Genomic DNA, 27,905 nt, shown 5'->3' on the forward strand with positions numbered 1-27,905 from the left:
TAACACTTCTATGAGCACATTAGTCTGTACTTTCTCAGAAGTCCAAAATCTTAGCTGCATGTCTAATCATCAGAACAAAGTAAACACTTTCGTTCGCGGGTGGTTTTGAGGGAGGGGGAGGGGCGGGGGGGCGAGAGGTCGGGTCAGAGATAATCAACCCAGTATTATGGGAAGAATCAAGCCCACTGACCTCCTGCAAGTCCATGTACAGACTGTCACCATCATAAGGAGGAGCAAGTCATCCACCATCATCTCCACTGTCATCTCTAAAGGCTCGCTGAGTCTGATTGACTCTGATCAGAGTCAGAGCCAAAACATTGGTGAAGCAGCCAAGAGAGGCTATGGGGCAGAGGCAGTGTTCTAACTGAATCTGAACTGAATGGGGAACAGGTGCATCAAAGTGGATTTGGGGTGCAACTTCAGTTGAAGCAGAGACGAGTTCAGATAAGAATCGGACATCAGTAGTGAAAGAGAGTTCTCCTCTGGTGCCAGCACTAGCTGCTCCAGAACAGAAGTTGAAGGGACAGGTGTAGATTTTGCTGTCAGAGTGGAAGTCAGCAGGAAAGCCGCTGTGGAATCCAAAGCAGGTTCTAGAGGCACAAACGGCGCCAAGGACGGATCTGCCGGCAGTAACCCAAATAGAAGCCCATACAAATTTATGAGTCCCAAAAGCACACCAGAAGGAATTGGGAGTGTACAAAAGATGTGCAACATAGCATCCCTAAAGGTCTTGATTTGTTGTGACATCGCCAAAGACTCTGGATGCATCGGGACCAATTTTGGAATAGGTTCATCAGGATCGAAATCGAGTGTCACGCTGATGCCCTTGCAACTTCTCTGGAGATAGAGATTGGCAGGATAGAGACAAGTCCTGCTTGTTTCCTCTTCGCCTTTAATTCAGACCTACCTGAAGACTGACTGCAACAAGGATGTGTCACAGGAACGGGTCTGCACACTCAACGTATAATGAGACTTATGTGGTTTCTTCCAGTGGTTGACAACGTTCAGCGTCGCTTCATGTTCCTGGACCACCTTTGGTTTCATAAGGGCACATTCCTGACAAGCCCAAACACTAGAGGCATACCTCGTGAGGATCTTTCACAGACATTAGTTTACAACAGTCCCAGCATCCTTGCATACGAGATGCGATTTTAAAGAAAATAAAATGTAGAACCGATAATGAAAAAGGGGAGCAGAGCTTTTGATCAGCATTCAAAGGTGCGTAAGTAAAGCAACCAACATCAGTGCACAGCATAGCGCTTATTTGTGGCTCAGTTTGTCACGTCCAGACAGAACAAAACAAACACAAAGCCGCACAGTATCACCAACTGGCGTGCTGAAGTACTGATGTGTAAAGGTTTCCAGATCCAGTCTGGCACCTGGGGATATTCTAAATATGAAGAATCTGCAGTTGGAAGTACCCAGCACAATATCTGCATGTGTCAGTGATAATACTGCCAGTTTCAGAGCGGTTTGACCATTGACCTGTTGTGCAGCGCTTTGCAATGTAGCACCAATGAAATATAGTTCCCTGACCACTCTGTCCAGGTTCCTCCTCTATCTCATCACACTTGTTTTCACTTATCAACCGTGTCACATATCTAATCTGGTCGGTGGTCACTGTAGTCCTCCCTTAATCCTAAAGGCAGTCTCTGGCACTGCTGCCTCTGTTGCTTTTGTGCAAATTTAATCTCCTTCAGTGATTCTCCTCCAAATCTGCTGGAAGACCGCAACCTATTTTCAAACGTTCTTCTCCTAGGTTTGCATCTGTCTTGTTACAATCGTCTATTCTTCTCCCAGCCTTATTTTTGGTACTAAGGGCCAGATGCAGGAAACACTTTGCGAGTCGCAAACGGCAAAATCTGCCGTTTGCGACTCGCAAATGCGTGTTTCCAATGCAGAAATGCATTTTGCGAGTCGGGACCGACTCGCAAAATGCATTTCAGAATCGCAAATAGGAAGGGGTGTTCCCTTCCTATTTGCGATTCGTAGTGGTATGCAATACCATTTGCGACCGCATATGCGGTCGCAAATGGTGTCACAGTTACCATCCACTTGAAGTGGATGGTAACCCACTCGCAAATTGGAAGGGGTCCCCATGGGACCCCTTCCCCTTTGTGAATGGACCCAAAACTATTTTTTCAGGGCAGGTAGTGGTCCAAGGGACCACTACCTGCCCTGAAAAAATACCGAAACTAAAGGTTTCGTTTTTTTTTTTTAAGTGCAGCTCGTTTTCCTTTAAGGAAAACGGGCTACACTTAAAAAAAAAAAAAAAAAACTGCTTTATTTAAAAGCAGTCACGAACATGGAGGTCTGCTGACTACAGCAGGCCTCCATGTTTGCGAGTGTCTATAGTCGGTATGGGGCCGCAATTTGCGACCCACCTCATTAATATTAATGAGGTGGGTCTCTGCGACCCCATACCGACTCGCAGACGGTGTCTGAGACACCGTTCTACATTGCAAATTGCGACTTGCAATTTGCGAGTCGGAAGGACTCGCAAATTGCAAGTCGCAATTTGCAATTTTCCTACATCTGGACTAGATGTACTCATTCCCCCTATTTGCGGTCCCAGTGTAATGCAAGATTTGAATATGAGAGGGATGACGGGGGGGGGGTTGGGAGAGAGGCAAGCCCAGCATCGACTTCTTCCTTGTTTACTCTGCCGCAAACCCCTCTCTCCCTTCCCCCGTGCCAGCACTTGCTTCCCATCACCATGTTGGGCAGTTCCACAGGTTTCCTGCGCTTTGCCACCTGGCCACCTCGCTTGCTCCTTCACGAATGCCCCCCACATTTGTCAGGGTGCGTTCATTCGGATTCACTGGGCTCCGTCTCTGTTCCCAACAGTCCCGGAACTCAGAAACCGGTGTCTGCGGCGGAGAGGCTGGCCACTCCCAAGAGTCCAATATTTGCATATATACAGACTCGCTTGTGCTCTTAGACAGCGAAGCACATGTAATCTCCTTCGAAGCATTTTTTTTCCAAAAAGAAAAATCATGCCATCTTGCAGAGAAAACATTTTTTAATCAGGCTCACTCATATTTTACGTTGCAAGCATTCGCACAGCTCCTCAGCAACTCAACCCGCCTCAAACAGGAGAGGGCTTCAGACGGGTGTTATCTCTATTAGACTGAATGCTTTATGTGTTCCTTTAAAAAAAAAAAAAAAACGTTACTTTACATCTAAAATGGGGCTCTGCACCTTTTAGACATGTAAGTCTATTTAAATAGTATACACATTTTTTCACATCGGGCAGAAATTAAGTAATATGCTGTACATTTTTGCCTGACTTTCTAAAATACGTTGACTCCAGATATCTTAGCTTTCTGTGCTTTATGCTATTTCCGATTTGAAATGTACACCAAGAGAACTCATTATTGCACCTATCACGATTACGCCCAAACTAGCAAGGATGCGTGTTCTTTGATTGTGGAATGACAACCTTTCAGAGTTTATTAAGAAGTGCATAGGAATAAAGCTGGCCTTTGTTTATTTAGCCACAGAATGTGCCATTTTATTTCTATGCCTCATAGGTATGAATCAATATTTCATCTTGAACGCACCTCCAAGATCAATAAAAACATCATCATAGGGGTTTAGGGCTCTACCTAGGGCCAAGACTGCTGGATTCTCTTAGAGCTCCTGCTGATGTCTCAGTTTGTCACCCAAGTGGCCCAGGGGAGACGAGCAAAAAAAGCAGAACCAAAAAGGTGCTGAACGGTTCATTTGCTGCAGAGGAGGGTCTGTAAGGACAGTGTTAACTGTGTTTCCTCCTTATTGCGGGCGATCCTATTTCAGGACCATGTGACGGACATGCAAGAATGGTGGCACATCCCCAGATTAACAGAGGGAGCATGCCGTGCAGCATTATTAGACTAAGGCCTGGGGTGCCCTGCTGCTTTCATAATGCAGCAGAGACCACAAACAAACTGGGGCCACCGACAGGCATATGGACATCACATGGAGCAGGCGGATCAAGACTTAAGAATCTTCCCCCTGCTTGGAACGACAGTGACCTAGGATCAAGCAAATCATTAACAAAAACACTGCTGAGACAGTCCAGAACATTCTACACTCCATTCATTCACACTGATTAAATTTCATTAAAACAACTTGGCTCCTAACCAAATACTGAATAATCAGTATTGTTTTTTAACTGTACCGTAATTGATAACAAGAAAAGCTCTAATATCGCACTCATTAAAAAAAAAAATCGGTATTTGGGAGGTGGGACAAGTACAGAGTACAGATGCAGGAAAGCACCTCATAAAAAAAAAAAAAAAACAAGCATTGGCAAAACTAATAAGTCTGACGTTGGGTGCAGCCTTTTGTGTTTATCGACGCTTGTTTTTTTTTCTTTCTAAAACTATTGTTGGAGAAGCTGCTGGGCCCTCGTCGTTACAAAGAAAACCAAAAAAAACATAAAACATTGGCTAAAAGTAAATATGTTTTTTGGTTTCAAAAAGCACACATTGCCATATTAGCCCAATAGCACTGACTAGTATTTCTTTGTGGGTGGGTGTACTTCTTGAGAAAGAGCAGAATGAGTACTCCAAGTGATGTCAGCCAGTAAGCTGAAGGGAGTTGACTCTCTGCCTCATGCTGTATGCTGTAGTACACCGAGCAAAATGTGAATGACAATAACAAATCAATGGATGAATAGTCTACACATAAGTATATTATACATATGTTTTGAAAAATCAAAACAATTTAGCTAACGCCAGAGCGTCCTGCCCCCTCCTCCTTCCCTCTCCAAAATGAACAAAAGTGGGGCCTGCAAAATGACATCAAGTCACTGGAGCAGATCACGCACAGCTTTATTTATTGGCCACAATTCACTCTCATTCTGTAATTTCACAATCTTCAAAAACACAGAAGAGATCCAGGAATGGGTGACACAAAAAAGGGTATGCAGGACGTCGTGAGGGTAGAAACCACTTAGTAAATGGTGAAAAGAAAGTTAGAAGGACATTTCACAGCTTGAAGGATGCTGGTGTGTTGTCTGCAATGAAAGGCCTTTATACTGCAAAGTGCACCCTCAAATACCATTACCTGTAGGGATTCGACTCTCTGGATAACATTAGAAAAAAACATCCAAACAATCCTGTGTCCTCTATACTAGGAACGCTTGTCAAACATAGATTTAAAAAAACAAGAAGTGATGTTTGTTTTGATAAAGAATTAATTGCACCCTTAGCGGTATCTGCACACCTTACGTGTAAGGTGTCCCAAGTCTTCTTTACAATCAAACGTAGAACGAAACAGAGGATGGAGAAGGAATTTTGTGGATATGAAAGGCCAAGAGAGGATTGTAAGAGTTACTAAGAGTAGTGTAACGTGTTGATATGAAAGTGAAATAGAACATATTCTTGATAGAAGACAGAAAGTGTCCATTAAAGTATTCATGTCTGTGTGAGGTAAATAGGTACTACAGTGGGTAAGCGTGGAAATGTAGCAACAGTAAAATACTTTATTCACTTTGACTGACCTAGTCTTAAGCGGTCCTTAATTTGTGCCGGTGTTGCCCTGGCTCTGCATTGGCACTTATTTCCAAACACCTGCAGATATTTCTAGGAATACACCACATGATGGCGCTGTGTCCATCTTTCAGCAGAAATCATCAGTGCAGCATTTATTTAAAATTGACAAATCTACCACATAGGTAACTCTGTCACTGCCATTCGACAGCTGTGGCAGGAGCTACTGGTAGCACAAGCTGCAGTGGACTCCTGTGAAGTGCTTGGGCCCAGACACTTTTTTATTTTTTTAACTAATGAAGCACTGGTTTTGAGTGCAACTTCTAGAAAATTCTAACTTGTTTCCACGAAATACTGCAGCTGATCCAACGAGAACTGTTAAACCTGTACACGATGGCAGCATACGCCCCAGACGCTGCACTTTGGGGGTTACCTTGCATTCAATCTCGGCTTGCTTGCGCTTGGCTTCAGTCATCTGGGCCTGAAGTCCTTTGTTCTGTGCAGTCAGATGTTGCACCTTAGCTTGTAAACTGTTGACCTCCTGCTCCGCCCTTCGGAGATGGTTACTGTTGATCTGGTTCTGCAATGTTTTAAAAAACATAAGTTACAAAGAGGAAGAGATAACAGAGGTGTCAAAGGGTCTCGGAGATGCTTATCGCGCCTACAGTATTCGGGCAACAACATGACTAATCGGCTTCTTCTCGGAAATGTGGCCATCGCAGTTATTGTGCAGCAATGTAACTGACATACAAACTATTAACAAAGCACAGCAATGTTTAACATCACGCAGCCGGGCCTGGGGCTGTCTGAGGCAGGTCACGGACGCCAGAGTAACCCTGTTGGTTCAAGTCACAGTAAGTGTACTCCACATCGTTTAATGGTTTCTACCATTTCTACATCAGTGCAGCTGCAATGTCCAGTGCCATGGTAAGCTATCCTATTCCATAACCACTCGTAGACGTGCATATCTTCAAATCATTCAAATATCAATAAATATATTTTATCCTGGGAATAAAAACCGATGCCCCAACGTATTAGGCTTCAAAATGCACGTCATATAGCTCTTAGCACCATACACGTCCATGAGACAACGCTACTTCCAAACCAACTATGATTTCACAACGCTGCAGAAACACACATCGATTTAAAAGCGCATCAGGTTTTGAAAATGTTCATGAAGTACAGCTTTTTCTTAAATACAAACCTTTTTTGTTTAATTTATGGAATCTAGTACAACACATACAACCGAGGAGCAGCTGTGGAAGCACAGCCCATCCACCCAACCAGTGTTGCCGCTAATTATTTTAGTGTTTGTGCGGCAGTGACTTGTTTTTGTGCGCACATTTTGAGTTTGGGTGCGCAGCTGAGTGAAACTATAAAAAATTATACTATTTTCTATTGAGACTAGAAAGGACACGTGCCCAAACATTTAAAAATGAAGTAGTGAATTGAATTAGGTCTGGCTTTAATGTGTTGCAACCTGCACTTATACAGGCACACCACTTATCCTGCACTGGCAAGACACTCCGAGAACTTGGCCCCAGGCACAATACTCACCGGGCACTCACAGCACATCACTCACCCTACACTAAGAAAGGCACACCACTTACCCTACACTCACACAGAAACATTGTTTACCATATTTAGGCACTTGGCTTACCTCGCATAGATGTGCTCATAAACACACTGAAACTCTGCATTCAGGCACATTGTTCACTGTACACAGAGACACACCGCTCATTCTTCTCTCACACAGACCCGTCTCACCATACACACACACACCACTCATTCTATACTGCACAAGCAATCCCTTCACCCTGAACTCCCAATACAACCACTCCCCCTGCACTCACATTACATTCATAAACCACTCATTTTATACTCACAAAGGTACACGTCAACCCTACACTCAAATTACACAACATTCAACCTGCACTCAAAATACACTTCGCTTACAGACTGACCACTTTTCATTCAGACTGCTGACCCTAAACTCACACAGCTTACCCTGCAGGTATACAAACCCTTCATCATGTAGTGCTACTGCCTCGCACATTCTCCAACATGCACTATACACATCACTAGCCCTGCGCTCACTTTAAATAGACAAAGGCACACCCCTCACCCTCCACCCAACCAGTTGCATCCCCTCACACTATACTCAAACAGGTATATTGCTCACCCTGCTCTCAAACATGCACACTACTGCTCATGTACACTCACCATGAAACAACTCCTTCTCTACACTAATGCGGACATACCCCTCCCCTCTGTACTTAGAGGCACAGACCTCACCTAACACTCAGGCAAAGTTTTTGGTAAGAACTAGATACAGAATAGGACCTGAAAAGCCCAACCTGTAGGAGTCGAAGTACTGCCAAGGAGAAGGCAATATCATCCCTTGAAATGAAAATATGGGGCAGCTTTGATAAAAACAGGCATAAGGAGGTACAATGTTATTGAGGCAAGCAGGAAGGCTGAAGCAAACCTACCAAACTATGGGAAGAAAACATTACACAAAAGAAGAGACTGTGCTTAGAGGGAGACTGCCTGGTGGGAGACCGGTGACTGAAGGAATCGGGGTTGAGAGCTGCACGAGAACAGAGACAGTCCTGGGTGTATAACTGTGGGAGGCTGTTGAAGAAAGAAAATGAGACCGCAAAGGAAGAAAGCATGCCAGCGAAGTAGCAGTGACAGAGAGAGAATTAGAGCTGAGACAAGTGTAACTATGAAACACAGCTGTGCAAAGAAGAAAACACTGCTCAGTGAAGCGACCAGGAAAGACAGCAGCTGACAGCAAAGGAATGGGACTGAGACAGCACTGGGTGTGAGAGAGTGCTGTGTGGAAGAAAAACGTGCTTTCCTAACCCAGCAATTTAAGAACTACCCACCTGATTTGCAGTACATGGCACAATACTGAATAAATATGCAGTGCAGTGCTGTGGAGCAGATGCCTGTTTTTGCTAAGATCGAGCTACTTCCTATTCTCCTTTTTTGGCTTCTGGTATAGCTGGAATCCTTCCTTCCTTGAATCATGACTTGTGCAGTCGGGAGCCACCATTCCTAGACCAACATCACTCTGCAACCCAGGCATCATAAAATATAACACTGCTGTCTGCAGCAAGCATGCTCCTCTATAAAGTGGGGGAAACCAAGAGGATAGTGGGAAGAAGGCATGGGCAGAATGCAGATTCAAAGCACATCAGACAACAACGCCAGTGTTTGGGGCCACTCACTTAAGAAAATGTGTAACAGACAGAGAATTATGCATGTATTTCTGAAACACACGTTCATCCAAGTGTTTGCTGGCGCTATATTACAGATGCTTGTTTCCAAACTTAATTGTACCCTATTCTCCTCACTTTATTTATTTTGCTTAGGGGCCTTATTTTTAACTACTACTACTCAGCTTCACTTCTGCTCCCATCAGTAATCTTGGTCTTGATAACGGTCTTTCGAGTATTTGTTTTATGTAGGGGTGAGCAAGCCATTGGAAGCTCAAGTCAGGCTTGAGTCTGAAGCCTGGCTGAGCTTTAGACCCTTCATGTGACTTCTGCCTGCCCCCCTCTTCCCAGGATGTTGCATAACGGCCAGAGCTGCTGACTTTGGAACTAGGGAAGCAGGTTTGAGTCTCAATACTGGCTCAACAGCCTATGATTCTGGGTAAATCACTTAATTTGCCTGAGTTTATAAACAATGTAAGTGTAAAGCTCCTATGCATTTGGGTCGAGGCCCGCTATATAAGAAGTGCAGAAAAATGCACAAAGAGATCAAAATAAATCCTTAACATAAGGAAAGACAAATAGATACCCATTTATTGGATGATTTGTACAAGGTGACCAGAAAACCTGGATAAATCACGGCATCCTCTCCTAAATTGTGTGATCTTAGGCAAATATTTTATTTTATCAAACCTTTCTTCATTATTCTGTCTGCAAACACTTTGAAATATGTAAGTTCAGTCTACCAGTTGCACACAAATCTATTCTGTTTGATTTAAAAGACTACAATGTTTCTCTACAATAATTTTACCCACTTACATGACAACAGTTCTTGCCTCATAGTTCACTAATGTTCGAAGTTTAAAAACCATCACTTTTGATAAGCACTTCTCAATGCAGTGTTATTATGTAATCATTAATGTCAAAGGTTCAACATGTTTAAGAAGTACACACTTTTAAATATTGAAGAGGCTTAATTTTACTTTATTTGATGTTTGTTGTATGATTTACATACCAAACATTTTCAGGGCTCGGCTGGTTCATGGGCTCTAAGATCCGAGCCAGACACTTAGCTGGGCTCTAGCTCAGCTCTCCCTCTTAATTGTAGGCTCACCCATCTCTAGTTTTATGGGATTTGTTTTCACAAAGTGCTTGTAGTAACCCCTGCAGCAGCCCTGACAGTTCCTGTAATTATTAAGAATAATTTTGTGGAGAAATCACTATGTGCTTAAAAGAACAGGAGTGCTGCTTTCAAATTGCATATAAAGAACAATAAGTTGACCCATTCAATTCACATTAAGAATGTAAGTAGGGAAATGTTCCTCCTAGCTAGGGACAGCGTGTCAGAGATGCTGATGATTTTTTTTTATCACCTTTGCATTCAGCTGGGCTCACTTTTCTTTTTCATCTCTGCATTTCTCCACCTCCCTAAATAAGTTAGCTTCTCTAGAACGCTGTTTTCTTGGAACATCTTGGGCTTTTATATTCATCGTATTTCAAATATAAACATGGTTTTACCAAAACAGCTTATTCATTGCTTTTATTATACAATTTGTAGTACCCACCCAAATGTTCTCAGTTTTTCCATTTGTGGTGTGTAAATCTTATGGGCTGCTGATGCATTTTTAAAAACAGCTCCTCAAAGAATTGTGGTGGGGTGAACGAGTCACACCTTAAACAATAAAAGTCAGAAAGGAGGAGGGAAAATATCAGGATCCTCTCCTTGCCTTCATTAACAGCTCACTGAGAGCTTTTCTCCTGGCAGCAGGAGATCCCTCTGTTTTGTGCGCTCCTTAAAGCCCCCTGCGCAGTGAAAAATCACACCGTGGGCTGCCGGCCCAGGCACGCAGCTTAGAGGGAACACTGACTCCAACCCCACCCAAACAAAAGCACGATGTAACCTCGTAGTACGATTACAAGTGCTTATGTAGCCCAAAATTCAGTCGCATAATGCTATAATATAAAATTTGGTCCAATTTGATTACAAGAGCAATGGCTTCTAACACCTTTCAGTTCCTTTACTGCATACATTCAGCTGCAAAGTAATATATATATATATATATATATATATATATATATATATATATATTTTCGTTCAGATCCGCCCCACCTAGTATACCACTCCCAGGGCCATACTCCACCCCCCCCACCACCACCAACATTCAGTAACTTGGTAGGCCGACAACAGAGCCACACATGACCAGGCCAGGCGCTCATGCTCCCCGGACCTCGCCCTCGCAACCGTCCCACACATCCGCAGAACTACAACTGGTGGTAGATCATTTTCACACCTGGCCGCCAAAACGTGGAACACTCTTCCCACCCACCTGTGCCAGACCAAAGACTTCCTTACCTTACCTTCAGGAAAATTCGCAAAACCTGGCTGTTCGAGCAGTAGCAGCACTTCTCCCCTCCTCCTTCTCCTACTCCTACTCCCCATCCTTTGCTCAGAGCCTTGAAACCCTCACGGGTGAGTAGTGCGCTTAACAAATCCCCTGATTGATTTATTGATTCAACAGAGTCCAGGGGTTTCCCAAGAGGCTTGACAGAGGCGATAATAGATAATACTAATGCTCTATTTGTAGTAGTGTGGTCGAGCAGTTAGGCTTATCAGAGGGTAGTGTTAAGCATTTGTTGTACACACACAAGCAATAAGTGAAAACACACACTCAATGACTTAACTCCATAGGCTTTAATAATGAAAAATATTATTTTGTCAATTTATTTTTAGAACCACAAGATTCATTTAGCAGGTAAGTACATTAAATGAAAGGTACTTTGCATAATAATACTTAGGACTTTGAATAGATTCAATATTGTACACAGTTTTCTTTAAAATGGCAAAAAGCTATTTTAAAAGTGGACACTGCAATTTTCAATAGTTCCTGGGGGAGGTAAGTAAAGTACGGTTTCTGAGGTAAGTACCACAGAAGAGAAGTCTCCGGGGCATAGTTAGCCCACCATTGGGGGTTCAAGGCAACCCAGAGCACCCAGCACCAGCCATCCAGGGCCGGTCAGGTGCAGAGGTCAAACAGGAGGCAAAATAACGTGAGGCCTATGGAGACAGGGGGTACTCTGGTTCCTGTCTGCTTGCAGGTAAGTACCCGCGTTGTCGAAGGGCAGACCAAGGGGGTTTGGAGGAGTACTGGAGGGGCCCCAAGCAGGCACAAAAAAAAAAAAAAAAATAAAGACACCCTCAGCGGCACGGGGACAGCCAGTTGCAGTGTGCAAACAGGGCGTTGGGTTCTTAATAGATCTCTGTGGAGGGACCTGGGGGTCACTTCGGTGTTGCAGGCAGGGCACAGGGCGGCCTCTCGGGCAAGCCACCGACTGGGAAAGGGTGAGGGCCACCTGCTGGTCGTTGCTGTACCGGTGGTTAGTTTCACACGGGCCTGGAGGCAGCGGGTACAGTGCTTCTCCAAGTGTCGGATATCTTTGTCCCGGACAGCTGCAGTCAGGGCGGTCTTCAGGATTCCCTCTGCAGGCATCGTCGTGGGGGTGTAGAGAGGTCATCCCAGGCTGGACACGTCGGACGCCTAGGGGTCCCTCTCTAGATAGATAGTTTCTCTGGACACGTGCGGGGGCGTCGGGTGCAGAGTAGTTGGACTCATGCTTCTGGAGTGAGGCCTGAGTCCCTTTAAAGTTGGTTTCTTGGTCTTTTCTTTCTTTTCTTTGGGCAGGTCCGCTGTCCACGGAAGTTTCTTGGTCCTCAGGGATGCAGGCAGTCCCCTGGAGGCTTTTCAGGGTTTGCTGGTCCTGCAGAATGCGTTGCATCTTTTCTTGCAGCTTCTCGAAGCAGGAGACGGGCCAGTAGGGCTGGGGCAGAGTCAGGTGGTGTCCTCTGCTCTGTGGGATTTTCAGCTCAGCAGTCCTTCTTTCTTGAGGTCGTCAGGAATCTGAAGAGCTGGGTTCAGGGGTGACCCTAAATGCTAAATTTAGGGGTGTGTTAAGGTCAGAGGGCAGTAGCCAATGGCTACTTTCCCTGAGGGTGGCTACACCCTCTCTGTGCCCACTCCCTCGGGGGGAGAGGGGCACATTTCTATCCCTATTGGTCCTAATCCTCCAAAGCAAGATGGAGAATTTCTCTAGGAGGGGATCACTTCAGCTCTGGTCACCTTAGGGGTGGACCTGGCTGAGGGGGCGACTCCTTGTATTTCTCATTATCCCTCTGGACTTGCCGCCAAAAGTGGGGGCTCATCCGGGGGGCGGGCATCTCCACTAGCTGGAGTGCCCTGGGGCATTTTAACACCAGGCTTGAGCCTTTGAGGCTCACTACCAGGTGTTACAGTTCCTGCAGGGGGGAGTCGTGAAGCACCTCTACCCAGAACAGGCTTTGTTTCTGACCACCGAGTGTACACAGGTACTCACTCCATGTGGTTAGAAACTCATCTGGAAGTGGCAGGCTGGCACAGACTAGTCAGCCTTGCACTAGCAATTGGGCTAACATACAGGGGGCATCTCCAAGGTGCCCTCTGTGAGCATTTTTCAATAAATCCCACACTGGCATCAGTGTGGGTTTAATGTGCTGAGAAGCTTGATACCAAACTTCCCAGTATTCAGTGTAGCCATTACGAACTCCACTGCGTCATAATGACAAACTCCCGGACCATATACTTAGTATGGCTACCCTGCACTTACAATGTCTAAGATTTGACGTAGACACTGTAGGGGCATAGTGCTCATGCAGCTATGCCCTCACCTGTGGTATAGTGCACCCTCCCTTAGGGCTGTAAGGCCTGCTAGGGGGTGACTTACCTATGCCACAGGCAGTGGGTTGAGGGCATGGCACTCTGAGGGGAGTGCCATGTAGACTTAGTCATTTTCTCCCTACCAGCACACACAAGCTGTGATGCAGTGTGCATGTGCTGAGTGAGGGGTCCCCAGGGTGGCATAAGACATGCTGCAGCCCTTAGAGACCTTCCCTGGCATCAGGGCCCTTGGCACCAGGGGTACCATTTACAAGGGACTTATCTGTGTGCCAATTGTGGAAACAAAGGTACAGTTTTAGGGAAAGAACACTGGTGCTAGGTCCTGGTTAGCAGGGTCCCAGCACACTTCCAATCAAAGCTGGCATCAACACTAAGCAAAAAGTGGAGGGTGACCATGCCAACAGTGGCATTTTCCTACACTCTCCTCCAGAACATTTTCTCCTGCTTCGTCAGCAGTAGCCGAGAACACCGTTCTCTCCCCAGTGTCCACTTGACAACTTCTGGCTGTGAGCTCTGAAAGATGTGTTAGGCTAGCAATTTCAACGGTGGGACGCATTGTGATGATTGAAACTGTGATAATGCCAAACCGGCTGTACTTACCTAGTAACATTACAATTCGGCTCACTAATCACCTCTTTAAATCTCTCAGCTTCTAGTTGCTTTAGGCTGATGGGCAAGTCCGAATCAGATGGGAACTGTTGGCACCATACCAGAAAGCAGGAGCGACTGTCCCGGATCCTGAGCTGTACTCTCTGGTTGCACAGGCACATTGCGATATATTGGTACCATCCTCACATCACATACACCTCACCTAATAGCAGAAAGTGTTATCAGATTCTGGGACAAGACAGCCAAAGCGCTGAAACCTCAACCATCGCTGATAAATACTAGCCCAGTATCAGCAACAGAGCTTGGTATGCAATGCAGATTACCGCTGGACATTCATGAAGCAACTAGAGCAGGTATCAGTAAATAGTAAACATAGGTTCCTGCAGTTTACATTTATATACCAACACTATTACGCACCCAGATGTTTTTTATCAGCTGTCCAACACATCAGCATCCAACAGCAGTTATTTTTCGACTTAGCATGGGGAAGCCCAGAAATACAAGAATATAGGACATGCATGCTGGGCACATTAGAGCAGTTATTAGAATATGAGATCTGCTTTCTCCCACCATATCCCTACTTTGTTATGTAGACAACAAGAAAACGTGTTACTTTATTGCTTCCTATGATGAATAAGAGCATCAGCATGACAAGTTTGTGAGAACCAACACTGAGGGTAACTGACTAGCTCAGAGACTTAACGCAGCAACACATGCCACACTACTGACCTCATCAAATCATCCAAGAGATATTCGGGGACCCTTCTGCATATGCTTTTTTTAAGAGATCGTGGAGTCTGAGCTGGGAGAAATGTATATTGGTAGATGGGAGAATGCACAAGCCATCTCAAACAAATACAATGATGCCAGAAGACCACAGTGAAATGTTGTAAGGAAATGCCTCCTTGGCATGGTTACCCCCTGACTTTTAGTTTTGCTGATGCTGAGTTATGATTGAAAGTGTGCTGGGACCCTGCTAACCAGGCCCCAGCACCAGTGTTCTTTCCCTAAAATGTACCTTTGCTTCTACAATTGGCACAGCCCCGGCACTCAGATAAGTCCCTTGTAACTGGTACCCCTGGTACCAAGGGCTCTGATGCCAGGGAAGGTCTCTAAGGGCTGCAGCATGTCTTATGGCACCCCTGGGAACCCTCACTCAGCACATGCACACTGCCTCACAGCGTGTGTGTGCTGGTGGGGAGATAAAGACTAAGTCGACATGGCACTCCCCTCAGAGTGCCTTGCCAACCTCACGCTGTCTGTGGCATAGGTAAGTCACCCCTCAAGCAGGCCTTTCAGCCCTAAGGCACTATACCACAGGTGAGGGCATATGTGCATGAGCACTATGCTCCTACAGTGTCTAAGCGAAGCCTTAGACATTGTAAGTGCAGGGTAGCAATAAAGAGTATACAGTCTGGGAGTTTGTCAAACACGAACTCCACAGCATCATAATGGCTACACTGAAATTTGGGAAGTTTGGTATCAAACTTCTCAGCAGAATAAATGCACACTGATGCCAGTGTGCAATTTATTGTGACATACACCCAGAGGGCATCTTAGAGATGCCCCCTGAATACCAATCCGACTTCTAGTGTAGGCTGACCAGTTTCTGCTAGCCTACCACACACCAGACATGTTGCTGGCCACATGGGGAGAGTGCCTTTGTCACTCTGTTGCCAGGAACAAAGCCTGCACTGGGTGGAGGTGCTTCTCACCTCCCCCTGCAGGAACTGTAACACCTGGCGGTGAGCCTCAAAGGTTCACCCCCTTTATTACAGCACCACAGGGCATCCTAGCTAGTGGAGATGCCCACCCCTCCGGCCACTGCCCCCACTTTTGGCGGCAAGGCTGGAGGAGATAATTAGGAAAACAAGGAGGAGTCACCCACCAGTCAGGACAGCCCCTAAGGTGCCCTGAGCTGAGGTGACCCCTGCCTTTAGAAATCCTCCAACTTAGTTTTGGAGGATTCCCCCAATAGGATTAGGGATGTTCCCCCTCCCCTCAGGGAGGAGGCACAAAGAGGGTGTAGCCACCCTCCAGGACAGTAGCCATTGGCTACTGCCCTCCCAGACCTACACACACCCCTAAATTTAGTGTTTAGAGGCACCCAAGAACCCAGGAAAGCAGATTCCTGCAACCTGAACTAAAGAAGAAGGACTGCTGACCTACAAGCCTGCAGAGATGACTGAAGATGACAATTGCTTTGGGCCCAGCCCTACGGGCCTGTTTCCTAGCTCAAAAACCTGCAACCAGCAACGCATCCAACAGTGACCAGCGACCTCTGAAGCCTCAGAGGACTGCCCTGACCCTCAGGTCCAAGAAACTCCCGTGAGCAGCGGCTCTGCTCAACAACCTGCAACAAACTTGCAACTTTTCTACAACTTTAAAGACCTCACTCTTTCTGCCGGAAGCGTGAGACTTCACACTTTGGACCAGACGCCCCCGGCTCGAGATCCAGAGAACCAACATCACAGGGAGGACTCCCCAGCGACTGCGACCCTGTGAGTAGCCCGAAACGACCCTCCCTCGATCCCCACAGTGACGCCTGCAGAGAGAATCCAGAGGCTCCCCTGACTGCGACTTCCTGTAACAAGGGACCCGACGCCTGGACTAAGCACTGCACCCGCAGCCCCCAGGACTAGAAGGAACCGAACTTCAGTGCAAGAGTGACTCCCAGGCGACTCTCTGCCTAGCCCAGGTGGTGGCTGGCCCGAGAAGCCCCCCTGTGCCCTGCCTGCACCGCTAGAGTGACCCCCAGGTCCCTCAATTTAAAACCAATACAAAACCCGACACCTGCTTTGCACACTGCACCCGGCCGCCCGTATGCCGCTGAGGGTGTGTTTTGTGTGCCTACTTGTGTCCCCCCAAGTGCTCTACAAACCCCCCCCCCTGCTGTGCCCCCCGAGGACGCGGGTACATACCTGCTGGTAGACTGGAACCGGAGCACCCCTGTTCTCCGTAGGCGCCTATGTGTTTTGGGCACCTCTTTGATCTGTGCACCTGACCGGCCCTGAGCTGCTAGTGTGGCAACTTTGGGGTTGCCTTGAACCCCCAACAGTGGGCTGCCTATGCCCAGGAATGCAGACTTGTAAGTGTCTTACTTACCTCACAATCTAACCATTACTTACCTCCCCCAGGAACTGTTGATTTTTGGACTGTGTCCACTTTTGAAATAGCTTATTGCCATTTTAACAAAACTGTATATGATATTGCTCTAATTCAAAGTTCCTAACTTACCTATGTGGAGTACCTTGCATTTTATGTATTTACTTAAAATCTTGAACTTGTGGTTCTAAAAATAAATTAAGAAAATATATTTTTCTATATAAAACCTATTGGCCTGGAGTAAGTCTTTGAGTGTGTGTTCCTCATTTATTGCCTGTGTGTGTACAACAAATGCTTAACACTACCCTCTGATAAGCCTACTGCTCAACCATACTACCACAAAATAGAGCATTAGAATGATCTCTTTTGGCCACTATCTTACCTCTAAGGGGAACCCTTGGACTCTGTGCACACTATCTCTTACTTTGAGACTGTGTAGACAGAGCCAACTTCCTACAAATGTTTTTGGAAGTTGGCACTCCATGTAGTAGAAAAGAAAATGCTGAAGAACATTTCCCAAGACGTAATTTTGGGTATCTTTTTGATGTTAAAATATGTGTGTACAGATGTGATTGCATACTCATCTGCCCAGTACTAATGTTTAGTACTGATGCGTTTTATGGTTTAAAAAAACAAAAACAAAAACAAAAAAACAACAACAAAAAAAAACAATAAATGAATGCATAAAAAAAAAAAGCACAACTTTGCAAAGATGAGGAACAAGCGCTGGTTTGCCTTAAATGGAAATGTTTGTTGAGATATCAGGCATTGCTCCATCAGGTACTACACCAAGCTAACAAAATCGAATCCATTCCAGATGTGCGAGAAGCGGCTCTGCTCCCGGCCGCCTAATACCTTCCCTTCTCCCTTGAAAATACACACTGGAGACATTACTGGAAGTTACAAACTGCCACAGTTTATTACTGCATCATATTCACATGGTTTATAAAACATCCCAACAAGTGGTCATACATATGCACCATGGTAAAACACTCCCTTTGAGTCCAAATTCTTGAGTCCTTTTCTAAATCTGCTTGAAGTCAGCCAATTTGCACAACCTCTTATGTGTTTGATCCACTGGACTTTTTATCGTATGCCAGGAACTAGGGTTCCCTTGCTGCCAAATCCCTGTGGACGCCTCCTGGCCTTGCCCGGGCTGCAAGTGCCATGTCTGCCCGTTGCTGCCCCATTCACCGATCATTGCATGCAACCCTAGTGCCCCTGCCATTAGGTATCCCGAGGGCATTGTGAGAGTGACTCTTCCTCTCAGGCTAGTGCGCGTCTATGAGTGTCTATCCCGGCACACTGCTCGTGGTTTCATGACTGCAGGCAGCTTCCCTTCCTGCACCTTTCTAGGAAAAACTGAGTAATACTAGCTTCCCCCGCTATGTTCAGTAAGTACATGTTAGTCCAAACACCAGATAAATGCACCCCATCGGCCGCATAATACTAAGGTAGCCTCAAAATAATGAGCCCATGATTAACGAAGCCCCACAAGTTTACCCTGCAAAGCTTGGACATGGAAATATTCAGTTTTCTCCTCAACCGTTTTACTGCCCCATGGTTCTTTGCCCTGGTTATGATCTCGGGCCATATTACGTCCATTGGGTGCACACGCCGTGTCACTGCTGTAAACTCTGAAGCCACGGCCCCCAACAAGTCTTTCCCACCCAAACAAGTGAGGTCGTTCCTACCGGGGAGTATGACCACCGCATCGGGTTTACCGTCCCTGCCAAGTGTGTCCTAGATGGTAGGTATCAGCTGGGACCATCTCATGCCTGGGCGGCCCAACCATATCACTTTTGTGTTACGTAACCACAATCCCTTGTAGCTATTTCTCCTCTTCCCACAGCTTTTGCTCTGGATATAAATAAGTGGCCTAGGATCCAAACTGTGCGGCATCTATTGCTTGGGTCTGTCAAGGAAAGAAATGACACTTAGAAGTTCGTAGGTCACCTGTAACTCTTGAAAGCCCCTGGCACCCAGCACCCTATCCGCTCTATGGGATACTCCCTCAGCTAGCATGCTGATGCTGTGGTTGCTGCTCCTATCCGGAATGAGTGGGACCCAAAGGAGCTAGGAGAAGGCCTGCTTTGGTTATGGCCAATCTCATGACCATGATGAATTGAAAGCAGCTAAAGTTTGAGCCGTTTTCAAACCTTAACAGTGTCTGCCAGGTTAGAATTCCCTTCTCTGTATTTGTGCAACATGCAAACGGGGTAAATGTCACCTCTCCCTAGGCAGTTCAACCATGAGAGTTTGCCCTTTCCCTCTTAATCAGTTTTGGACCTCTGCAGGTGGATAACCATGTACCCTTGGCCAAATGTCACGTACTCGTCTGGGAGGAAGGCTGTGCCTGGTTTTGTTCTGGGCAAGCTATGAGTTTGCTCACTCTGTAGGTTCCAAATACACCCAAGGTGAATGCTGCCTTGAACAGTAATCCCTCATAACCCTGACAGCAAGGAGTGCTTCCAACAGTTTTTTTTAGGCAGTTTTTTGTTTTTGTTTTTTAGAACAAGAAAGTCAATGGGGCATCTTTGGCCCTGCTGTTTGGGTCGCAATCTGCTCTAGGTCTCCATGGCTGTCCTGCATATGAAAGAGTTGGTAGGGTCCTTACCTCCAGCTAACTTAACATAGTATGCCACCGCGCTGAGGTGTGCTTAATCCCCGCCTCTGTTTTTTCCCGTGGAGCATGCCTGTGCTATGAGCCCTGCACTTCCTGATCCGAAACTGCACCATGAGCCCACACTCCCATTGCCCCCTGGAAGGTTTCCCAGCACTTACGGTACTTCATGTTTGTCTTGGGGGTGAGTGCATTGCCCACTAACATTATCAGATTGGTCCACCAGTTTCCAGAGCTGCTCTGGTATTGGTTTCATTTGCGTCTCTGCCGGTGGTGCTAGCTCCCTGAATCTCTGTCACTGGAAACAAGAATGTGTTGGCCATGCTATTATCACAGCCAGGAATGTGCCTAGCTCTGATTGCTATGTTTCCCTGCAAATGGCAGCCCACTAGGTGCCACAATAAGCGTATCAATGCCGGGCACTGTGCTGTTCCCAAGTTGATTGCTTGCACCACCACGTGACTGTGTGACGATAGCTTGATCTGTTTGTTGGTTTGTTGGGATCCCCATACTTTGAAGGTCACTACAATAGGAAAGAGCTACAGTAGTGTGTTGCATGTTATTCCTTTGTCATGCCAGCTAGGGGGCCAGCACGCAGCTGTCCATGAGGGGTCTAGTATTGCGCAGAAACCTTCGCCCCTGGCTGCATCTGTGAATAGCTCTAATTGCCCGGAAGATACCTATGGCTCCCACCAGATCAAGGTTCCCATTAAAAATGTTGAGGAGATCTAGTCATTGCTCCAAGTCCTGCCTCACATCCCTTGTAAGTCTGACTCTGTAACGTTTCTGAGTCAGGCCCCTCGTTAACCATGCTAAGCTCCTGGCAAGGGGCTTACCTGCCGGGATTACCCCGTTTGTGAAGTTGACTCTACCTAGAAGCTGCTGTAGTTCACCCAGGGTGGCCTTTTTCTTTGCAGTTAGTGCCCCCACGCATTGCTTGAGCTTCACCACCTTTGCCTGAGGGAGCCGGCTGACTCCCTCCATTGTGTCCAGCTCAACACCCAAGATCACCAATTTTGTAGCCGGCCCTTCTGTTATTTCACTGGCCAGTGGCACTCCAAACTCCAGTTAAATTAAAGTATGAAGCAATGTCCTGCACTCAGAAGTGCCCTCCTTGCACACAAATAAGAAGTCATCTAGGTAATGTGAGCACCGCACTCTTGTGTTCTGTGTCCCGAGCAACCATTCTAGGAATTGACTGAAAGCCTCAAAGTATGTGTAAGATATTGCACAGCCCATTGGTAGACATTTGTCATAGTAGGACCTTTCCTCCAGCCTGAAGCCGAGGAGGTGTTAACTGTCAGGATGTACCGGTAGGAGGTGTAAGGTGGATTCTATGTCTGCCTTTGCCAGAAGGGCTCCCTTCCCTGCTGCCTTTATCAGGTCAATTGCATCATCCACTGCTGTGTAGGATTCAGAGAAGCTATTTTGTTCCAGCCCTTCATTCACAGACTCTCCCGGTGGGTATGACAGATGATGGATGAGTCTGAATTTTCCTTGATCTTTCTTGGGGACTATTCTAAGGGGGAGACTATGAAGTTGTCCAAGAGTGGGTCTGCAAAGGAGCCCATTGCCCTTCCGAGTGACACCTCTTTGTTCCTCTTCTTTCTGACCACCCCTGGATTGTCCGTTACTGATTTCAAATTCTGGCATAGACTGCGTTTGACTGGGCCTTGGTATGGTAAAGTCTACAGTTACACCTTCTGCTAACAGCCGTTTGTCTCTTTTTTTAGAATAGTTAAAAGTGTCCTCAGCAGCACGTTGGTCCTGATGCGGGTTTGGAGAGGGAATGCACATTGCTGACCCTTCCCACATCCGTCGTCCCAGAGGGGGTTGCTATTTCTTGTTGAATTTGTGGTCTCCTGGACTTTGTTTTTCACAATTCACTGCAGGGTGTGATCCCCCACAACTGCTGCAGCACTGCCTGAATTTACAGGTCTGTCCCCACTTACACTTATCCCTGTTGTACTTCAAGTAGGTTACTGGTCCGGTGCTATGCAGCTTACTCCCTGCTGACGGCCTAACTTTTGCACATCGTGAGAAGTCATATTTCCCTTTACCCCCCAGGTCGGTGAAAGCCAAGCTCCTGAGTGTTCACACTCCTGCCTTGGTGGCTACTATGTGGTTGGTGAACCTTTCCACATCCTGCTGGTCCCATTGTATGACTGGCTAGGTTTGCATTTTCTCTCCAAACCCCTCGTAGTAGCAGAGCCATGCATCTCCCAGGTATTTTTGTTGTGCCACATGCACAGAAGTGAAAAACATATCTAAAATTCCTTTTGTCATATCCTCTCCTTCACTGCTAAGGGGGTGAGGATTGCTGGGCCAGTTTCTTTTGTCATTATTGGTGGATCGCCTGGGGATGGTTGTATGTATGAGCTGGCTGACTTCTTTTGGTCAGACACCTGTGTTGCCCCCACAGACTACACCTATGTGGGGTCGTCCTCATTTCCTTTAGCTGACCCTGGGTGATCTTCTTTGCTGCCCTCCTTGTCCTTGCTCTGCTCCACTCCTTTGGGTGGGTTCTCCTGCGTGGAGTCAGTGTCACTGCCCTTCCTTTTATCCGTTGTAGTTGTATTACCCAAATCCCCTTGTGGGGAGGGGCAGTGGTGTCACTAGATCACCTCCCATACTACAATCAATCAAGGCATTTATAGAGCGCGCTACTCACCCATGAGGGTCTCAAGGCGCTGGGGGTGTGTGGGGGGGTTTACTGCAGCTCAAAGAGCCAAGTCTTTAGGCGTCTCCTGAAGGCGAGGTGGTCCTGGGTGGTTCTAAGGTGAACGGGGAGGGAGTTCCATGTCTTGGCTGCCAGGTAGGAGAAGGATTTGCCTCCAGCGGTGGTTCTGCGGATGCGAGGGACGGTGGCGAGAGCGAGGCTGGCGGAGCGGAGCTGGCGGGTGGGCGTGTAGAACGAGATGCGTCTGATGAGGTATTCGGGGCCCTTATTGTGGAGGGCTTTGTGTGTGTGGGTGAGGAGCCTGAAGGTGATCCTCTTGTTGACGGGCAGCCAGTGCAGGTGCTTCAGGTGGGCGGATATGTGGCTGTGGTGCGGTATGTCAAGGATGAGGCGTGCGGAGGCATTCTGTATTCGCTGGAGACGATTCTGTAGCTTGGTGGTGGTTCCTGCGTATAGGGTGTTTCCGTAGTCCAGTCGGCTTGTGACGAGGGCGTGGGTAACAGTTTTCCTAGTGTCAGTGGGTATCCAGCGTGAATCTTTCGGCGCATGCGGAGGGTGTAGAAGCAGGCGGATGAGACGGCGTTGACTTGCTTGGTCATAGTGAGGAGGGGGTCCAGGATGAATCCGAGGTTGCGAGCGTGGTCAGAGGGGGTTGGTGCGGTGCCCAGAGACGTGGGCCACCATGAGTCGTTCCAGGCGGACGGGGAGTGTCCGAGGATAAGGACCTCCGTTTTGTCAGAGTCCAGCTTCAGGCGGCTGAGCTTCATCCATTCTGCAACGTCTTTCATTCCATCATGGAGGTTGGCTTTAGCGGTGGCTGGGTCTTTGGTGAGGGAGAGTATCAGCTGTGTGTCGTCGGCGTAGGAGATGATGTTGATGTTGTGTTTGCGAGCGATGTTCGCGAGGGGGCTCATGTAGATATTGAAGAGTGTAGGGCTGAGCGAAGAGCCATGAGAAACGCCGCAGATGATCTCGGTGGGCTCTGAGCGGAAGGGCGGGAGGTAGACTCTTTGGGTTCGGTCAGAAAGGAACGAGATGATCCAATTTAGGGCCTGACATTGGATTCCAGTAGAGCGGAGGCGGGTTATTAGGGTGCGATGGCATACCGTGTCGAATGCGGCCGAGAGGTCCAGTAGGATAAGGGCGGTAGTTTCTCCGTTGTTCATCAGGGTTCTGATGTCATCGGTGACTGTGATGAGGGCGGTTTCCGTGCTGTGGTTGGTGCGAAAACCCGATTGGGAGGGGTCGAGCAGGTTGTTGTCTTCAAGGAAGTTGGTCAGTTGCTTGTTGACGGCCTTCTCGATGACGTTGGCCGGGAAGGGGAGAAGAGAGATGGGGCGGAAGTTCTTCAGGTCGTTGGGGTCAGCCGTGGGGTTTTTCAGGAGAGCGTTGACTTCCGCGTGTTTCCAGCTCTCAGGGACGGTGGCAGATGCGAACGAGCTGTTGATGATGTTTTGGAGATAGGGGACCATGATGGCGTCGGCTTTGTTGAAGATGTGGTGGGGGCATGGGTCCGATGGGGAGCCGGAGTGGATAGTGTTCATGGTGATTCTGGTCTCTTCTGTGCTGACGGGGGTCCAGGCGTTGAGGGTAGTGGCTGGAGCTGTTGGTTCAGTGGTGGGTGGCGGGGTTTGGGGTCCAAAGCTGTCATGTAGGTCAGTGATCTTTCGATAGAAGAAAGTGGCGAGGGAGTTGCAGAGTTCTTGTGAGGGCGTGATGGTGTTGGAGCTGGAGTTGGGGTTGGAGAACTCCTTGACAATGTTGAAGAGTTCCTTGCTGTTGTGGGTGTTGTTGTCAAGTCTCTCTTTGAAAGATGCCCTTTTGGTGGAGCGGATCAGCTGGTGGTGTTCGCGGGTGGCGGCCTTGAGGGCTGACATGTTTTCTGCGGTGTGTTCTTTGCGCCAGGTTTTTTCGAGGGAACGGCAGGATTTCTTGGATTCCTTGAGGGCTTCAGTGAACCACGGGGGTTTCCTGATGTTGGTCTCTCTTGGGTGGTTCCTGAGAGGGGCGAGGTTGTCGCACATTTGGTGATCCACTGAGTGAGGCTGAGGGCTGCGATGTTGGCGTCGGTGGGGATGGCTGGTTGGTTGTGGGTTAGAGTTGCGAGTAGCTGTTCTGTGGAGATTTTGTTGCAGGGTCTGCGGGGGATTTGTTGTGTGCAGAGGAGGTGGGTCTCATGTTTGAAGGTGAAGTGGACGCATATGTGGTCGGTCCAGAGTAGTTCAGAGGAGTGGCTGAAGGATATGTGGTTACTGGCAGAGAAGATGGGGTCGAGTGTGTGGCCAGCAGAGTGGGTGGGGGTGTTCACCAGTTGCTCGAGTCCGATGTTGGCAAGGTTGTCGAGCAGGGTGGCAGTGTTGGTGTCGTCGTTCTTCTCCAGGTGGAAGTTTAGGTCCCCGAGGAGGATGTAGTCTGGTGAGGCTAGGGCGTGTGGGGTGATGAAGTCGGTGATAGATTCGCTGAAAAGGGCGTGTGGGCCAGGGGGCCTGTAGAGTAGAGTACCTCAGAGGGTGGTCCTGGGGTCGGTGTGGATCTGGAAGTGCATATGTTCGGCGGCAAGGGGGGTGTTTCGGTGGTGGTTGTGATGTTGATGGAGTTTTTGTAGATGATGGCGATTCCTCCCCCGATTTGGTTGGCGCGGTCTTTCCGGGCGATCTTGTAGCCGTCGGAGATGGCAATGGCGATGTCGGGAGCTGAGGAGGCGTTCATCCAGGTTTCTGTGACGAAGGCAACGTCAGGAGCTGTAGTGTCCAGGAGGTCCCATAGCTCGATGGGGTGCCTGTGGATGGAGCGTGTGTTGAGGAGGATGCACTTGTGGTGGTTGTTGGTGCGCGGGCTGGTGGAGGGATTGCAGGCTCGGTGGAAGGTATACTTGCAGGTTTGACAGGCGAAGGGTCCATGAGTGCGTTTGGGGCTGGCCTGGTAGCAGTTGGCGGTTTCCCCGGGGTTGAGTGCGTGGAGGGAGGCGGCGTCGTATCTGAGATGGGGGTTTGGGTGCGGTGGGGGCCAGGGGTTCTGGCGCTGAGCGTGGTCCAGGCGCGGACGGGCGCAGACGGGCTTGCCTTCGGCGAGCCTGCTGCGCGCCTCCATAAGAGGGAAGGGGGGGAGGGGTCAGCTGGGGGGCGGGAGTCAGGAGGGAGGGCAGCGAATGGGCACGGGGGCGGGGTGGCACGGGGGTAGCGGCGGGAAAATGGGGGAGCAGGAGGCGGGAGAGCGGGAGGGCACCTAGAGGGAAAAAAACGGCTAAAAGAAATTAAGAAGAGAGGCAAGAGGGGCGGAGAGGATGGAGATGGAGCAGGGCAGTAAGAGAGAAAAGAGAGATAAGAGAGAAAAACGATCTGGAAGGAAGAATCACGAGAGTAAAGGCAGCAAGGTGAAGAAGGGGTCAGAGAAACGATCTGGAAGGAAGAATCACGAGAGTAAAGGCAGCAAGGTGAAGAAGGAGTCAGAGAAACGATCTGGAAGGAAGAATCACGAGAGTAAAGGCAGCAAGGTGAAGAAGGAGTCAGAGAAACGATCTGGAAGGAAGAATCACGAGAGTAAAGGCAGCAAGGTGAAGAAGGAGTCAGGAGAAAAAGGCAGCAGGAGGAGAAGGGCAGTTAGATGGAGAGCAGCGATAGGAGAGAGAACGGCAGACTGGAAGCAGGTGCAGGCAGGACCTACACACAGGTGGCAGGGCAGGTGGAGCTTGCAGCGGCAGGGGAGTGACCTACCCCCTGCCTGGTTGAACCAGGAGGGCATGCCAGGCCAGAAAAGAGGTGAAAACTCCATAGAAAGACTGCTCCCCCGTCCACAGGCGGGCCCACAAGGAAGCGTTCGGCAAAGGAGTTGTAGGTTGCACCTGAGCAGGCCAGGAGGCCCATTCCCCCGGCAAGGGACTCGCCTGACTAGGCACCTCGGGGTTTTGTTCATCAATGTGGGCTTGAGACACATGTTTGGTTGCATTAACCACCCCTACTTGTGTCCCAACATTTGCTATTGCCCTGCTGGCCGTCCCTGCGCCTTGTCGCAAGCACCCATCTCGATACGCACATGACTCACCATTATGGGTCCTCTAGTGAGTGATGTCCCGATCTGAGTCCATTACCATACAGGCCACAGGTGACGTGGGTCCCACAGATCCGATCTCCTCCTCGTCGCTGGTGGTGTAAGCCTCTTCGATGCAATGACCTCTTATTTTTTTTATCTACATGTGTCAGCACTATCAGAAAACTGATTTACTTTGTTGTTGTAAAACATGAAGTTAGAGGGACAGATCTACACGACTATTTTGGACGTATTATGTTTACAAGAAATAATGAAATTTCAGTGCATTTTTGATTAATGATTTCATAGCATTTAAACAAATCCAGTTGAACAAAACTTTAAGGCCCAAACTGTTATTTAGGAATAGCGGAGTTATCACATGGAATTCTGATCTGACAGATTCTGAGTGGGCTGGTGTTCCTGCACTTGGTTTTCCCAGGAGTCTGAACATTGGACCTAATTTTACCGGGCAGTAATTCCACCCTGTAAAATTGCATAAGGCTTTGGTTGCAGTATCAGCCAAGTTTCTTTACACTTTTGTTCTGGCAGGGGAAACATACAATGCTCCCCTGACAGAAAATAGCTCCTCCTTCCCTTCAAATCCTTGCTCCCCACACCACAACCCTACAGGGAGTGCAGAATTATTAGGCAAATGAGTATTTTGACCACATCATCCTCTTTATGCATGTTGTCTGACTCCAAGCTGTATAGGCTCGAAAGCCTACTACCAATTAAGCATATTAGGTGATGTGCATCTCTGTAATGAGAAGGGGTGTGGTCTAATGACATCAACACCCTATATCAGGTGTGCATAATTATTAGGCAACTTCCTTTCCTTTGGCAAAATGGGTCAAAAGAAGGACTTGACAGGCTCAGAAAAGTCAAAAATAGTGAGATATCTTGCAGAGGGATGCAGCACTCTTAAAATTGCAAAGCTTCTGAAGCGTGATCATCGAACAATCAAGCGTTTCATTCAAAATAGTCAACAGGGTCGCAAGAAGCGTGTGGAAAAACCAAGGCGCAAAATAACTGCCCATGAACTGAGAAAAGTCAAGCGTGCAGCTGCCACGATGCCACTTGCCACCAGTTTGGCCATATTTCAGAGCTGCAACATCACTGGAGTGCCCAAAAGCACAAGGTGTGCAATACTCAGAAACATGGCCAAGGTAAGAAAGGCTGAAAGACGACCACCACTGAACAAGACACACAAGCTGAAACGTCAAGACTGGGCCAAGAAATATCTCAAGACTGATTTTTCTAAGGTTTTATGGACTGATGAAATGAGAGTGAGTCTTGATGGGCCAGATGGATGGGCCCGTGGCTGGATTGGTAAAGGGCAGAGAGCTCCAGTCCGAGTCAGACGCCAGCAAGGTGGAGGTGGAGTACTGGTTTGGGCTGGTATCATCAAAGATGAGCTTGTGGGGCCTTTTCGGGTTGAGGATGGAGTCAAGCTCA

General features: G+C 47.8%; 1 protein-coding gene across 3 annotated transcripts in view; it reads right to left on the bottom strand.

Annotated features, from left to right (window-relative positions):
• EVI5 (ecotropic viral integration site 5) overlaps window positions 1-27,905 on the bottom strand; it is a 776,910-nt gene that overhangs the window by 250,369 nt on the left and 498,636 nt on the right. For all 3 annotated transcript variants that reach the window (XM_069232361.1, XM_069232360.1, XM_069232359.1), the window contains one exon: window positions 5,911-6,057. In XM_069232361.1, coding sequence (XP_069088462.1) covers window positions 5,911-6,057 — 147 coding nt within the window. The remainder of the gene's footprint in view (window positions 1-5,910; window positions 6,058-27,905) is intronic.

Source organism: Pleurodeles waltl, chromosome 4_2 (genome assembly GCF_031143425.1).
Source record: "Pleurodeles waltl isolate 20211129_DDA chromosome 4_2, aPleWal1.hap1.20221129, whole genome shotgun sequence".
NCBI lineage: Eukaryota > Metazoa > Chordata > Amphibia > Caudata > Salamandridae > Pleurodeles > Pleurodeles waltl.